At 45.9% G+C, this 15,745-nt stretch overlaps 1 protein-coding gene across 1 annotated transcript; it reads right to left on the bottom strand.

Annotated features, from left to right (window-relative positions):
• Positions 1-4,122: 4,122 nt before the first annotated feature.
• On the bottom strand, positions 4,123-8,800 carry GRIFIN (galectin-related inter-fiber protein). The gene is made up of 4 exons (XM_077829233.1): positions 8,789-8,800; positions 5,875-5,954; positions 5,608-5,770; positions 4,123-4,287 (listed from the first exon to the last, which is right to left on the bottom strand). Exons 1-4 carry the CDS (start codon positions 8,798-8,800, stop codon positions 4,123-4,125), a joined length of 420 nt encoding a protein of 139 aa, XP_077685359.1.
• Positions 8,801-15,745: the final 6,945 nt, after the last annotated feature.

Here is a 15,745-nt window from a genome sequence, read left to right as displayed (position 1 = left end):
TTTCATTGCCAGGGAAGCAAAAGTTTCAGTGTGAGGATGGAGTGGTTAATATTTCTACCCCAACAGCAGCTCCACTGATGTGTCAGGAAAGTTTGCACTGTGTTTCTCTCTCAGATGGTAAATAAGTGAGATCAGCCGATTAGCTCTCAGGAAGGCTGAGGGAGCCTGTGTGTTAGAAGAGACATGGTGCAATCGGATGTTGCTGGCTAATTTTTTATGGCAGCTCTTTTTATTTATTTGTACTTGAAATATGTTTGCCCTGTTCATCCAAGCTTAGTGACTGAAGTAATTGGACTAATGGAATATTTATATAGTGGTGGGATATAGGTGGGGCCAGGGGCGGCCCTAGACTAGCTACCAGCAATTGGCGCCCTAGATGAACCATGCAATTGGTGCCCTCCCACCCCCAAACCTTAAGGGCAGATCTAGGCTGAGGTTTTTGGTAAACTGGGAAACATTTTACCCCTTTTTTCCTTTTAATGTTTTTTAAGCTTTTTTTATAAAATAGAGGCTTAATTATTCAGTTTGTCTGTCCAACCAATGTTTCTGAGATCAGATAAAATAGAGACATGAAATATTCAGAATAGATTTGTACATGACAGCTAGATGATATTTCAGTCCGATTTCAAATAAAAATGCATTAAAAATGTTAATTATAATTTTTATTGTTACAAATCCAAAATCATCCATTACGCTATCCTACTTTAACTGCCATTACCACCACGTCCAATATAGAAAGAAATAAGAAAACTCTTCAATGAACTTTAACCTTTATTTACAAAACACTCTGAATAAAAAACACTCTGTGCTCTTAAAACATGACTTTTCTTGCTTTAAGGTTTGAAAATTCAGACACTAGTTCTTTTAGATCCAGTTTTCCAGCTATTTCATGCTCTATTGACATTGTGGCAAATCCAACAAGTCTCTCTTGCCCCATTGTTGAATGCAGATACATTTTTATCAATTTTAACTTTGAGAAGCTACGTTCCCCACTAGCTATGGAAACTGGCAAAGTTAAAAGACTGCGTAGAGCTATAAAAATGTTTGGAAAACTGTCTTATTTTCACAGACAAACTTCAGTACTTCTTCAGGAGTGGAATATTTCTTAAGTCGTCTTGAAAAAGCCTGAAGCTCACTAAACAAATCTGTAGCATCAATGTCTTTTGAATTTTCATGAGGCAATGCCGACTCTCCGCTCTACATGAATTTCCGGCTATGCGACCTTGATGTATATTCGAGGTAGGTGTCACTAGCATTACAGCTCTTGCCGCTGGCGGATGTGTTTCATTGTGTCTGAGTTATTGCCTATCAAAATTGCGGAGTGGGTCATCTTGGCCCTATGTTGCAAACTGAAATTTTTTTGCTAAAACATTATTTATTTTGCAGTAAATAAAAGATTTGACACATTAATAAATTCTCAGAAATGTAGAGAAATGAATTATAATTCATATTCCCTCCATACATGCAAGGGAATTGAAATAATGACATCTTCGTTATTTTATTTGTATTGTTTTTCATCTTTTTCATTTTTTTTCATTTTTTAAAAAAAAATTGCCCCCCCCCCCAAATTTGGCTCCCCATTTAACTTGGCACCCTAGGCGACCACCTATATGGATGGGCCTGCCCTGGATGGGGTTTAGTGCAAAGTATTATTATTTTGAATTCCCTCAGCAGTTTTCCCCCATGAAGCATAATCAGCATCATGAAACTTCCCAACAGGGACAAATAAAATGAGCAATTTCTTTCAAATATAGTTCAGTGGTATCAGAGACAGACAGGGCAAATTTTATGCTGTAAAGGTCCTGAGTCTGATTGCACTTGCATTTATTTTAGACCCGTGTAACTGCATTGACTTCAGCAGAGATAACTGTGGGTTTCGGCCACTGTAACTCTGATCTGGATCAGACTATAAATGCAGCTCCTCTGGAAATAAGCCCCCCCCTCTCTGAGGCTGACCCCCCAGCTGGGCAGTGGGACCCAGCAGTGGTGGTTTTACTTCAGAGTGGTTGGAAGCTCCAAAAAGGAATGAACAGGGAGAGTGAAAGTGTTTCACTTCCAAAAAGGGGGATTCTCCAGGTCAAGGTGCGACTCGGCTTGTGGTAAGGACTTGATTAACAAGGAGGTACATCTATCACAATTTCCACCTTCTGTCTTGTAACCGGCCTGGTTGCCATTTACAAAACATATTTTCTATTCTTTTTAACGTGACCACATCTGTTCTGAGCCTTCCTGTGTTCCCAGTACAGTCTTTGCAATGAGAACATAATGTCCTCGAGTTATAGTCTGGAAATACTTTTAAGACTCATAAATGTAGACTTTGCAGTATTCTGTGTTGGGATTGGCAGACTATTCACCCCTTCCTTTTAGGTAAGTAAGACTATAAATAAAAGGAAAGGAGAATGACCTCGGCCAATCAGACGAAAAGAGTTCTGAAAAGGCCAGAGCTAAACTTTGACTTTTCACTGGACAGATAACAATTCCAGTGACTCCTTCCAATGACCAGAGATAGTAGAGGAGCAGATAGCAGCCATTTGTCCTCTTTCTTTATGGCTTGCCATTTGGAACACAATCTATCTAATACCTGGGGAACAAGGGGATGATTTGAGGGCAGCTGGAGTTGCCCTTTTGGATTAATTCATATTCATATTTAACAATGGTGACGTGTTTATGTCACTGCATGCAAGTTTGTCCATTAGCAGCCTTTCTACTGCTGGAGTGCAGTCAAGGGGTCCTACACGTAATATCCCACCAAGAGGAGAGAGAGGTGGACAATGTCAGAGAGGAAAGGGGGAAGGAGAAAGCAGGAGAACAAGTGAGTGTGTGTTGATTCCATTGGATTGAGAAGGACGGAAGACAGAAAGGGAGAGAGAGAGAGAGATTGAGTCTAGCTGCTAAAAATATGGCGCTCTGTGCTTATCCTGAAAAACGTAATTGCTAGAACCCAGTCCTGCTAGGACCCCTCGGCCTGGACTTTAGTTGTGCCTCCCTTGCGTTCTGACAAAATCATCTTGGCTCAGTGCTCCTTTAAGCCCCTCCCCCTTTTGACCCACAGAATCACCCCTCCCCTTTTTAAGCCGCAGAATCACTCCTGGGATCTGTATAACAACAGGAAAGTTGGCGGGTTAGAGCAGAGCAGATATGCATATTGTTGCAGTGTGGACAAAATTATTCCAAGAAATCTTGCAAAATTAGTTGTGACAAATTTTATTCTCCAGGTTCTGAACAGGAGCTTGGTTTCACCCCCTCCTTTCATGCCAAAGGGCCTTGTTTTCCCACTGTTGGATACAAGTGACTCCCTCGGAAGTCAATGAGAGTTGCTTGTACCCTGTGGCTAAAGAATCAGACCCTGGCTAGAGCCCCAGGGGAGGAATAATCCAGTTGACCTGACCAACTGGTGGAGTTTTAAACCACGGATTTCTCTAAGGAATGGACAGGCCTCATTCTGTATGAGGGCAGGAGCAAGGAGCATAGTCCTCTGCTACCATTTGTCAGGGATCACCTCCTCTCCTGGAGGACAGGGGGCTGCCTGCGAGCTGGGACCCGGGGCCAATGAATGTAGAAGCCACTTCACTCGGTGCCATTTTTCAGATTTTATTGGTGATCATGTTGACATTGTACCAAGCTCCAGTAGGCACATGCCCCTCTCTGCTGGCATCATTCTTACACATCCCCTAGATCAACATCTACAGCTGAGAAGTGTAGCTAATCCATACCCTATTCCAGAGTAGGAATATTTGCTCGGATAAAATTCAAATGTTCTTACCATTCAGTGCATACTGCCACACACAACAAACTGCTGTGTGGAATGCCATTGTTCATTACGACAAACAAGGATGAAAATGCCTAGACTTCCAGTTCTCCACCCTAGGGCACATGGTGTCAGAATGACTCTAGGGATCTGGACTGACTGACATTAATGAGCTGCTGTGTATTGCCATTGTATTGCTAGGATACAGTACATCATGGGCATGACAACTCTGCTATAGTGTTCTCCAGCAACATCCTTCCTACTGGAGACAGCAGATGATGTGTGGGAGAGGGAGGAGAGAGGGTAACCAGTTGCCTACTGGGGCAGGGCTCTTAAAAGTGGTTAGGCTGGAAAGCCTGTCCCAACTTTAGTGCCTAATAAAGACTCCGTTTGGTGATTTCCATTGAAGAAATTCTGACATCATTAACGACCTGCAGTTTGGTGATAGCCGAGAGCTGTTTCTGCCGATGCTTGTACTGGAGGATTTTGTTTTCATCAATGGAAACATGGAAATAGTCTGGGTCAGAGTAGATTTCAATCTGAAAGAGAGAGAGTGAGAGTTAGGATCTCCAGGTCTTGGTCTGAAACATCACCAGAGAAGCTGATCCAGCACAAATGAAAGCATGTCTGATCTGTGGTCAGTGACAAACCTCTAGGACACTGATGGGTGTGCTAGCCACCTTCCATTCAGGCTAACTAAGGGAACAATTAAAACACCTCTTTGTTTAGTGGTAGCTGAAACCACGGCCCAGAGACTAGACTGAATGCACACACAGGGGCTTTGGGTTCATTGGTGGAGATGGGAAATGGCAAAGCAGAGTAACTACCATTCATTTGGCATCCAGGGAGTGTGCAAAACAAATGTAGCTTATACCAGCGGTTCTCAACCAAAGGTAGGCGTACCCCTGGGGGTGTGCAGAGGTCTTCCAGGGGGTACGTCAACTCATCTAGATAGCTGCCTAGTTTTACAACAGGCTACGTAAAAAGCACTAGCAAAATCAGTACAAACTAAAATGTCACACAGTATATATTCCATGAATGTAAGTATAATATTGATATTCCAATAGATTTATTTTATAATTATATGGTAAAATGAGAAAGTTAGCCATTTTTCAGTAATAGTGTGCTGTCACTTTTGCATTTTTATGCCTGATTTTGTAAGCAAGTAGTTTTTAACTGAGGTGACAGTTGGGGGTTTGCAAGACAAACCAGCCTCCTGAAAGGGGTACAGTCATCTGGGAAGGTTGAGAAGCACTGGCTAACACTGATTTTTGGTGTTGTGAGGGGATAAATCAGGTCTGGAGTAAGTGGGTCCAGTTCCCCATAGGCTTTGTGGGTATAATTTAAAGTGTGTGTGTGAAGGGGGGCATGCTTTTTCTTACACCCTCTTGTTAATTGATTTTCCTGCTAATCACATATACCCTTAATCCTCCCACTTGCCTTGTGCATTACAGTTGCTTTGCACAGCCCCTATATGGCATGGCAGTGCAAGTCACACCACTTAACCACTTACAGCTCTTTATAGTTATCTTATTAACTGATTTGTAGTTTACCTCACCATTTACATCCCTGCTAAACTGAGCCCAGGTATTGCCCAGGGAGTTACACCTGCATCATTACTCCATGCTGGATATGGCCCAGAGTGCTAAAGAGATCAAATTTCTGTTCTCTATTTTGTCATTGGAGTTAATGAAGTCAGTGAAGTTACTCCAGGTTTACAACAGGGTGACTGAGCAGAACTGTGCATTGAGGGAAGGATTGAATGATTTGTACTGCTGGTGCCAACTCCAGGGCTGGCAGTCATGTCTCTCTCCCAGCAGGGAGTGTCCCCAGAGATTTGTGGGTTGATATTGAATTACCTGGAAAGGTTCCTTTGCTTTTAGGGGGAAGGTGTCAGTTACTTCTTCCGGCCCCCAGCGGCTGGAGAGGAAGGAGTTGCAGATGATTTTGGAGTCAGAGAAGCGAGGGTTAAAGTGGAAAGCGATCTGGTCTCCTGCATTGCAGAGGAAATTAATTTCAAACCTAAAAAACGAGAGAAATCAGTGAGTCAAACCCATGAAGCCTGGCAGCTGGGTCCCGTGAGACACCATGATGCTCTGAAAAATGGCTGCAAATAATGCTCTTACATATTTGCACTGGAGCTTGTTTCGCCTTTAACTATCACACTCCAGCCAGGACACAGCCCCTCTGGGTATGATGCTTCGAACTATGAACGAAAAAAAAACCCCAAGTCAGTTATACTCTGCAACGAAGAGAGACAAGGTGGCGGAGGTAATATTTTTTATTGGACCAACTTCTGTGGGTGAGAGAGACCAGCTTTTCAGCAATAAAGAAACGTATCTCGGCTCTCTCCCCTGCCCTCTCTCTCCTTCCCCATTTCCTCCACAGCTTATCACTGAGTCACTTTTCATCCCCCCTCTTTCCCATCTTCTCTTCCTCTTTTCCCTTGTCTTCCTCTTCCTCTCTCCCCTCCACCTCTTTGTCACTCAGCAACGCCACAAAATAAGCATAAACCAGCTCAGCCTTTCCTGCTCTCAGAATTCCCCTTTCTCTTCAGCCCAGTCCAGCTCTTTATACAAGAGGTTTTGGGGTGGCAAATCCCATTTTATCCGCTGATAGCTCAGAAATCACTGCTCTGCATCAACTGGCGGAGCAATGCCAGGGCTCTTGCTGCAAAAAACCTGCATAAAGTCCCTGTTTGCTATGAAATCAAGGACATCCTTCTTCCCCGCCTCACCCTCAACAGTGCAAAATCTGCCAGGTCCTGAGCATGAGACTGTGAGGTGCTTTGAGGGATGGCTGGAATGGCAGGAACTGATCAGAGGGGAATAGTGAATCATAGACATGTCAGGCTAGAAGGGCTGTCAAGAGTCACCTAGTTCAGCCCTCCGTATTAAGGCAGGATTAAGCCCATCCCAGACGGATGTTTGTCTAGCCTCTTCTTAAAAGCCTCCACTAAGGAAGATTCCACAGCCTCTCACCTGGTCCTGTGCTTAACTTTCCTTATAGTTAGAAAGTTTTTCCTAACTATCCAACCTAAATCTCCCTGTGCTGCAAACTAAGTCGATTGCTTCTTCTCCTGGCCTTGGTGGACATGGAGAATAACTGATGACCATCCTCTTTATAACAATCTTTTACATATTTGAAGACCATTCCCCTCCCAGCCTTCCCTTCCCTAGACTAAAGGTGCCCAGTTCTTTCAGCCTTTCCTCAGAGGTCATATTTTCCAAACCTCTTATCGTTTTTGTGGCTCTTCACTGGACTCTCTCCTGTTTGTTCACAGCTTCCTTCAAGTCAGTGGAACATGGGCAGCTGGATAAGGGCCACCTCAGTCACTGTTACACACCTCACGCTTTCCAGGCTGGGATCTTTGTCCAGTCTCAGGGGTTAAACTTGTGTAAAAGACGGAGAGAGCAGGTTCGTTTCTCAATAATTCATGTGTCTGTTGAATAACCCATTTTTCATAAGAAATGCTTGACATTTCCTCCCTTTTCTGATGCTCTTATGAGCCCACTCTCTCTCCTGTGCTTCACACAACAGCAGCACCATTGAAATGCAGCCGGCTCTACTAAGGGTGGAAGGCAGGAGGAAAGGGGCCCACATCTCAGCACAACACGATGGGAAAAAGAGGAATTCTGGCTATGAAAAATTAGTCAAGCCACCGTTCTTACAGAAAATACCCTGGGATCTCTCATGTCCATGCTGAGCAGATGGACCTTGAGATGTCACTGTTTCCCCAGTGAGATCCTCACCCGCTGAACTGCTTGGGGCTCAGCGTACCTTCCTCATAAGGATTTGGAACAGGGAGCTGAAGTAAGTGATGAATTCATCTGAAACAGCTCGCTCTCTTCCCCATACTCCCCTGGGAATGACACCTGCTTCCTTTCGCTAGCGGTATGCCCACTCTACCCCCAAATGACCATCTGTGTTTGCAAAGCGCCTAGCACAAAGGGGTCTTGGTCCATGACTGGAGGTCCTAGGTGCTACCACAACACAAATAATAAATAATAATAATAATATAATCTCATGGTTCCTCCTCGCCCCCCCCCCCCACACACACACACACTGCACAATGCTCATCCCCATCACTGGGAGAAATCACTCCTGGTTTTGGCAGACACTCTGATGCTCTGCTCCAGTCCCAGTTTTCACTCCCAGTCATGTAGAACACACAGTCTCTCTCCCTCCCGGGCTTCACTCATCCAGTCTTTTACTCTGCCACTGGAGTCCATTCAAACCGTGTTTAGCGTCCCCCAGACACACACGTCCTTAGGGCAGGAGCTGAGATGTAATCATCTCAGACAGCTCCTCTGTTAATCTCCAGCCTCCTATCTGGCTGCTTCTAAAGACAGAGCCCACTAAACACTTCCCCGCCATTCTCATGCTGCTGTTTGGCCCCCCACACACAGCGGATATAATGATACTCACACATTTTGCCCCCTTAAAAACACCTGAGTCATGCAAAGCTGATTGTAAGGTGTAAACGGGGTGGAAGTCATGCTGGATACCCAGTCTGGGCTTCACTTGGCTCTCACCCCTACAGTCACTACAGCACATACAGCGAAACCTGCCTCACAACAGCAACTCCCTCTCTGCTACTGGGTGTCCCGAGAGAGATTATTTTAACCTACAAAAGAAAGACCCCTGCTTGGGTTGCTCCACTAGACGCTGGGCCAGATTCTGATCTCAGCACAACACTGTAATCCTGGAATAACTGCAGTGAAGTCAGTGGTGTTAGTCTGGATTTACACCAGTGTAACTGAGACCACAATCTGGCCAGCTGCCCTAAAACATCCTTCTGTACTTGATTACAACAGAGATACATTTTGGGGCTCATTACTGAAACAGAAGAGCAGCCCCATAAGCAGAACTCCCATGTACCTGTAGGTTTTTGGCTTTGCTCTGGCCAGATTTCTGGGTTTTCTCCCCAGCTGCAATCCTCTTTCTTTATCTACCCTGTGCTTGAATTACCAGAACCCCAGACGCTGACCACCAGCTTGAGCTGGTGAGTTATGCCAGATGCTCGTCCCTCTCCCTTACCCGCAGTGCCATGCTGCTCATCTGCCTTTCCACCGTCAGACCGACCCACGGGGGGATGTGCAGCCAGCAAGGCCTGATATAAGGGCTGTTGACCACGTGTGTGTGTGTGGGGGGGAATTATCAGAGACAGAGGAGTGAGCTAGCCTCCTGACCCTTGGTGGGAGAAGAAGAATGGAACAATCCACTCCCTGCCTGTCTTGCAAAGTCAGACTGTTCATTCTCTCAGCACTAATCCAGACCTTGTGTTCTCACTAACAATGGCAACAGCAACAAAATAATCCAGAATGGTGACGTGGTGGCATCATTTTATTATAGTGTAGAAAGTTTGAATTGCAATCCCAGATAACACCTGGTCTTTACTGCACTAGGCCTCCCTCTGGTTAGGGTGGGTTTCCTGACAGGGAAATGGCTGAGAAGAAATCCCTATGGGTTAATCCCCTGGGAGATTCTTCCACAGGCTAGGACAAGACTCTTGGGGAGAAAGAGGTGACTGCGGAGAGTAACCTCCGGGGTGGGGGGGAGTTTGATTATACCTGTGGTCCATGCCCTGGGCAGGAGTGGACTGCAGAGGGAGACATGACTGGGGAGAATATTAGCCTTCTTGGTTCACATAGCTACTCTGGGAAAAAAAGCCTCTTTCCCTCTTCCCCCTCCTCTGTGTTGCCCCGCCAGAGGGTGATGATTTCTGTGTATATGGGAGGAATTTTTCCCACTTGTTTTTCTTTCATTCTTTGTCATTTGTAATCCTGTCTAGAATCAGCTGATTCAAGCTCTGTCACTTTTCCCCGACAAAGCCTGGATTGTCAGCAGCGCATTAGGATTTAACACGCTGCTGATAACAGCACATTGCATCGACCCCTCTCTTCGCACAGTACAATCCATGTATTTGGGGGCTGAGCAGATATTTCCCAGAGCTGAAAGGCACCAAGCAAAGGGCAGCAATGAAATGAAAACTGAGAGTCGCCATAGAGATTGGTGTAAGAGTGTTGTTGGCTGCAAGGGGCTCTCACGGCAATTCCAATTCTGCCTCTCACAGCAGGGGGTCACATAAGGAATGGTGCAGCAGCATGAGTTGTGTGTGTATGGGAGAATGAGCTATTCCTATCGCCACCTCCCCCAGCAGGGGTCGCTGCAGAGCCGCCTTCCCCGGCATGTGGAATGCATTGCTCTGGAGGGGAGCGAAGAGTGGTGGTGCACGCTTTTCCCATGCTGCCCTCCTAAGCCAGTGGGTTGAACGGGGGCGCAACTGGTTTCCTTTTCCTGAGGGGCGGGGCGGGCTCAGCTTTCCAGTGTTCTGGAAATGCGGCTGTGGGGGACGGCGCAGAAGTGCGGGGGGACTCGTAACAGTTTGAGTATTGCACAGCACTGCTGCAGAGCACTGGTTGTGGGGGGATCCCTTGGCTGCTGCAGTGGTGCAGGAATAGTTTTTATAGTTGGGGGTGCTGAAGGCAGAAGCCATGTGTTTGGGGTGTTGTTATTACTTCAAGAAGGGGGTGCGGCAGCACCCCTGCGCTGTTGTAATGTCAGTTTCTCTCAGCTGGAAGCATGGGGAGGAGTTGCCTATTTAATATACATCTCCAGATGAATTAACTTGAGCCAGGGAATACCTCTACACCTTCCAAAGACAGAATTTCAGGTAGGACTGCCTCCATGACCCCAAAAACTAGGTACGCCTCTGCCTATAAGGTGATTAGGTTGCCACGTATAACAGTTGCATATTGCAGGGTTTTTTAAGTGACTGCATAAATGTACTCCTGAATCTAAACGTACAACATAAGCTCTTGTGGTTGCAGCAATAACTGAAAATGTGATCAGAAGGGACTAGATGCGGTGACACTACTAATAATACCTGGCTCTTATATAGCACGTTTCATCAGTAGATTTCAAAGTCCTTTACAAAGGAGGTCAGTCTCATTATCCCTGTTTTACAGATGGGGAAACTGAGGCAACAAGACGTAGGTACCCAGCAGTAGAGCTGGGAATAAATACCAGTTCTCCTCAGTCCCAGTCCAGTGCTCTGTCCACTAGGCCACAGTGCTTCCCCCATTACAGTATACTGCCTGATACCTGCCTGAGTCTGCAGCCAGCCTGAAACAATAGCTCTGAGAGAAGTGTGAACTGCTTCTGTTCATTTCAGCATGACTGTTAACTCTAAAGTTTAACAATATTTAATGTCAGCATTAAATATTTCACCAGTGATCCTTCAAGCACAGCAATCTGCTTATCTGTCATTGCTGATGTAGCACGGGCACATACTGGGGGGTTCCGTGAGGCAGCTGGTTGCTATCAAAGGTAGTTTTCTACCTTTCTTGCTCCATTATAGTCTGGAGTTTGATTTCATGACAGTGACATCTTTCTCAGTGGTTTTCTCAGATGTCATCCGTTGTCCTCCTCTTGTCCGTCTTCCACCAGGAGGTATCCAGTCAAGGACTTTTCTAGGAATACAGTTTTTTGATTCCGTACAATCTGCCCAAACCTCTTCAGCCTTCTTTCTCAAATCATTGTCTCTACAGTCTGTTGACCAATCTTTTGTAACACATCATCGTGGGTTACTTTGTCTCACCAGCGGATACAAGTATTCTGTGCATTTGCCTGAGCCTGATCACACTGAAGCCACCGAGTGCCTTTGAAAATCCCACCAGATATGGATAGCTGTGCTAAAAGGTGACTGCAGAGAGAAAAGATCATCTATCACTATCTGAAAGGTGTAAACACTCAGAATGGGGAGAAAATACCAAGAGTGCTGGAAGCTGGGAAAGCTCAGAGCAGGGGGTTGGAATAGGGAAGGGAAGTTCTTGGGTGAATAGCAGGACAGCTTCCTGACCATGAGTTCTATTAGACTGTGGCATAATCTCCCAAAGAAAATGTGGTAAAGGTGCCCGGATTTGGGATTTTTTTAGATTAGACTGAAAAAGAGACGAGATAATGCGTTGTATGGAGAGTGGGACTGAGTGATCTGAGAGGTCTTTTCCATCTGTAATTATGAGTCCATGATTTTATCAACCTACTTCGCTGCCTACAAATAAGTACAGAAACACCTTCAGTCAAAGAAACACATGTCTGAAGAGAAGTGTGGAAGAGACGAGATTGGTCCTGGGACAACACGGCTACAACAACGCTACAAAGAACTGTGGAAGATATGGATGTAGTCAGACATCTTTATTCAGCCGTCTCCGTTCACCTCACCATTAGGCGGCCGTGAGAAATACACACATTGTGACAGGCCACTTCCGATAAACAGATGTACTGGAGCAGTAATTCCAGTTCTGTGCTACAGGTGGCAGCATCGGGCAACACAATAGAGGTGGGAATCTGAGACCGCTTCAGGGGAGTCATGAGACAAAGCTCAAAGTATAAAAGACAATGCTATCCTGGTTACCAAATTCAGACCCTGTCCCCTCCTCGCAGCCTGTGAACTGGCCCTTTGTGATTGACGCTGTGTTCACTGTGCCGAATCCTGAGCTACAGGGAGTTCAGAATAATTCCTTACCGGTTTCCAGAAGAGGCGCTGGACTATACACTCGATAAGATTCACTCTTTGTCCTGCTTTCCCACTGGCTGTGACTTACAGGTCTCATTCCAAAATGTCCCTGCTTGTCCCTTCCCCATCTGGTTCTCCTGTGAAAAGGCCAGACTAAAAACAAAGGAGGCCATTGGGCTGGGTTTTAGCAGAGCCTGTTTTAGGGGCAATGGAAGGGTCTAAGGTGAAAACAGATCTCTTTCTACATATGGAGGCACCATATTTGTGTCTCATCACAGCCATATGGGCACCACACCTCTCTTTCTGCACAGAGCCCCCAGCTGTTGCAGCCTCTTTTTGGAATCAGAGTCCTTTATAAATACCTACTTCGATGACAAGCAAAAGGCCTGTCCTGGAAGGATCAAATCCCAACCTAGTTCTGGCACACAAACGATGGGCACGTGGGAGCTCCCGCCACAGATGGTAGCTTTGCCAATTCTGGCATTTTCCATTTAATTTCTTACTGTTGCACTAGAAGCTCTGTGAGGGCTGGAAATGGCGGGAGAGCTGGCACAGATGGCCCATCGGGACTGTAACCCAATGTGTCCTCTATGCTTGTTCTGAGCAGGGTTAAAGGGCATGGGAGCTACAACATGGAGTGGGATTATGCTAGTGCGCTCACCATTGTCGCCCCGGCGCACGAGGAGTAGCAAAGGTGGGAAATGGGGAGTCAACACATCCACGGAGTTGCAGACTAAACAGATTTTTGGGCGCCCAGCTTGAGACACCTTGAAGGGGCCTGAAAGGCAGAGGGTGGGTGATTCAGCACTTACTGCCCAGCAGGCCCCACGTTCTGCGACAAGTTGAGTGGAAGAAAAGGCTTCTGTTGTTCTGAAGGCAAACGGCTGCTGTGAGTGATGTGTCCTGGGGAAGAAAGCAAACACCATTCACCTGACATGGAAAAGATGCTTAACCAGAGACCAGTTTGACAGGTGTGCCTTTATTTACCTACCTGTATTCTTCCTTCTGTGTCCCTATGCACAACTGATCTTAGCAACTGTTTGTTTAGCCACTAGGGGAGGAGAATGTAAATATGTTTAAAGGCTTTGTGGATGGAGGGATGAGGGTACCAGGTGGTTAGCTTGGAACGTCTTAAAGCTTCCTGCACTGTTTCCAAGGACACAGAGTGTGCATCACATGAGTACAGGAAAGCCTACCACAGTCCCCGTCACACAAGTTTATACTGCATAGCCATATCAATATATTAACACTGATCATTATTAATAATATATTAATGAAGCACCCTGACTCCCTAAGTGCCTTATTTGAGGGCATGCACATTATTAAGATCTTACTTTATGTATCTTATTTGGGGCTCTGTGCAACAGGATGGTCACACATACAACTGAGTAAAACTGGAATAAAAAATCACTCTACATGCTACTCCTATGCAGGTATTCATGCAGCATGGCCTGGTTCATCAGCTGCTGCAGTGGGTCACAGGGGAACTCTGTTCTGTTCCTAGCTCTGCCATTCTTCTACTGCGTGATCACTAGCAAGTCAGTTTGCCTCTCTTTCACTTCCCTGTCTTGGTCTGTCTTGTCCCTTTAGTTTGCAAGCTCCTCAGGGCAGGGATTGTATCATCCTATGTGCTTATACAATGCCTAATGCAATGGGGCCTTGGTCTATGTTGGGATTCTAGGCAGTACCCTAATGCAAATAATATTAGTAATGAAAATACTGCACAGAGCTAATGCTGTACAGGCCAGATGCAATGCCCATTCGGTCCAAGGGAAAGACTCCTATCGGCTTTGGTGGGATTTGGATCAGCCCCTTAGTGTGCAACAGTCTCTCTCTCTCTTCAAATGAGACAGATTGTTGCCATAATTAAGATGCAGACCAGTAGAATCCCAGAAAAATCGTGCATCGTGCAACGTAGCAAGAGAAACGGCAAGAGTCAACACCCACAGGCACGCCCTGTATCTGGCAGGCTTCATATTAAAATATATTGATGGAGTTTCAAATGCATTGTTAAAGTGTCCACTTTGTCATAGTCCACAAGGGGCAGCCAAACCATGGGAAATTGCTTCATCACTTGAGGTTTTGCTCATTTGTTTTGTCAGCGTTTCCATTATTTAGGCTGTCATCACAGTGTCCCACATCGTTCTCAGTTAGGCAACAACAGCCGGGGGCTCTCTTTTCCCCCAAGGCTCATCCAGGCTGCGTCTTTGCTGGAGTCGCTGACTGTGAAGTTCCGTTTGGATTGGAAGGAAGAAAGACTGTTTCCAGACAAGTGACTAGGGGTCAGAGGGTACGTGTACGAAGCAATAAAAACCTGTGGCATAGAGCCTCAGAGCCCAGGACAATTGACTCTGACTTTCAGGGCTCAGGCTGCAAGACTAAAAATTGCCGTGTAGACGTTCAGACTTGGGCTGGAGCCTGGCCTCTGAGGCCCACCCCCCGCACAGGGTTTCACAGCCCGGGCCCCAGCCTGCGCCCAAACCTCTGCACTGCAATTTTTAGCCCAGCAGCCGGAGCCCCACAAGCCTGAATCAGCCGGGGCCCACTGAAGTGAAATGATAAAACTCCCCTTCACTGACCAGGATCTGTGTTTTAAAATCCTTTGAGATCCTTGAATGGAAGGAGCTAGAGAAATACAAAGTGTTTCTCTTTTAAGACAAGCTGCCCCTTAAAGGAAGACCATACCACTCAACCCCCCATGAGGCAGATTAGGAAATGTTACTCTGGGAGTTTGGCTTATGATTTGGGATTAATGTCCTCTCATATGGGGATTCCCCCTAAAGGTGGGTAAAGTGACCCTCCTACTTCATCCCTACCAACACGTCAGTGTGACGGCCACTCTCATGGTCAACACACGGGGACTTCCGGAACTAAAAGCATCAACTGTTACAGCTTGAGCTAAAGTGCCATGACTCTGCAGCTGGGGCTGCAACAATTCATATGCTCTGCAGACCAGCACAGATGGGACCTGTTCCATGAATGCTCTAGTCGATGGGTTCCATCAGTGATATAAATTATCTGCTTCTAGTTTCTTAAGAGCTGAGGCCCTTTGGAACACCAGTGATTCTCCTTCTAGTTACACAGTGGGAGGATGTTAGAGGGGCATCTCTTTATCAAGGGATCTCTCATCACTTCATACAAGTAGGTGTAGGTTCTATTCCCAATTTGCATGACTCCTTGCATAATCTGGAAATCACTCCTCTAGATCCGAGGGTTTGGAGCATCACCATTACTGCTGCTCATGAAATCCTTTTGCATCCTGGTGGCTCAATGTGTTAGGCCTGAGCTGGAGAAAAGTCAACAGAGGGACAGGGACGGAATGACATTTATTGCAAAGGGTTTCTATAGCCCGTAGTTGATCATCCTGAAATAATTGCCCTATTACATGCAGACCTAATTTCTCCTTCTGCTCGGAGATACTTTCCTAGGGAGGTATTTATTTGTGTCTTTCCTAACTAGGGTTAACAGAGACGTCT

This window comes from Eretmochelys imbricata, chromosome 10 (genome assembly GCF_965152235.1).
Source record: "Eretmochelys imbricata isolate rEreImb1 chromosome 10, rEreImb1.hap1, whole genome shotgun sequence".
Lineage (NCBI taxonomy): Eukaryota > Metazoa > Chordata > Testudines > Cheloniidae > Eretmochelys > Eretmochelys imbricata.
Note: the sequence above shows the minus strand (reverse complement) of the source record. Positions and strands in the feature narration are given on the sequence as shown.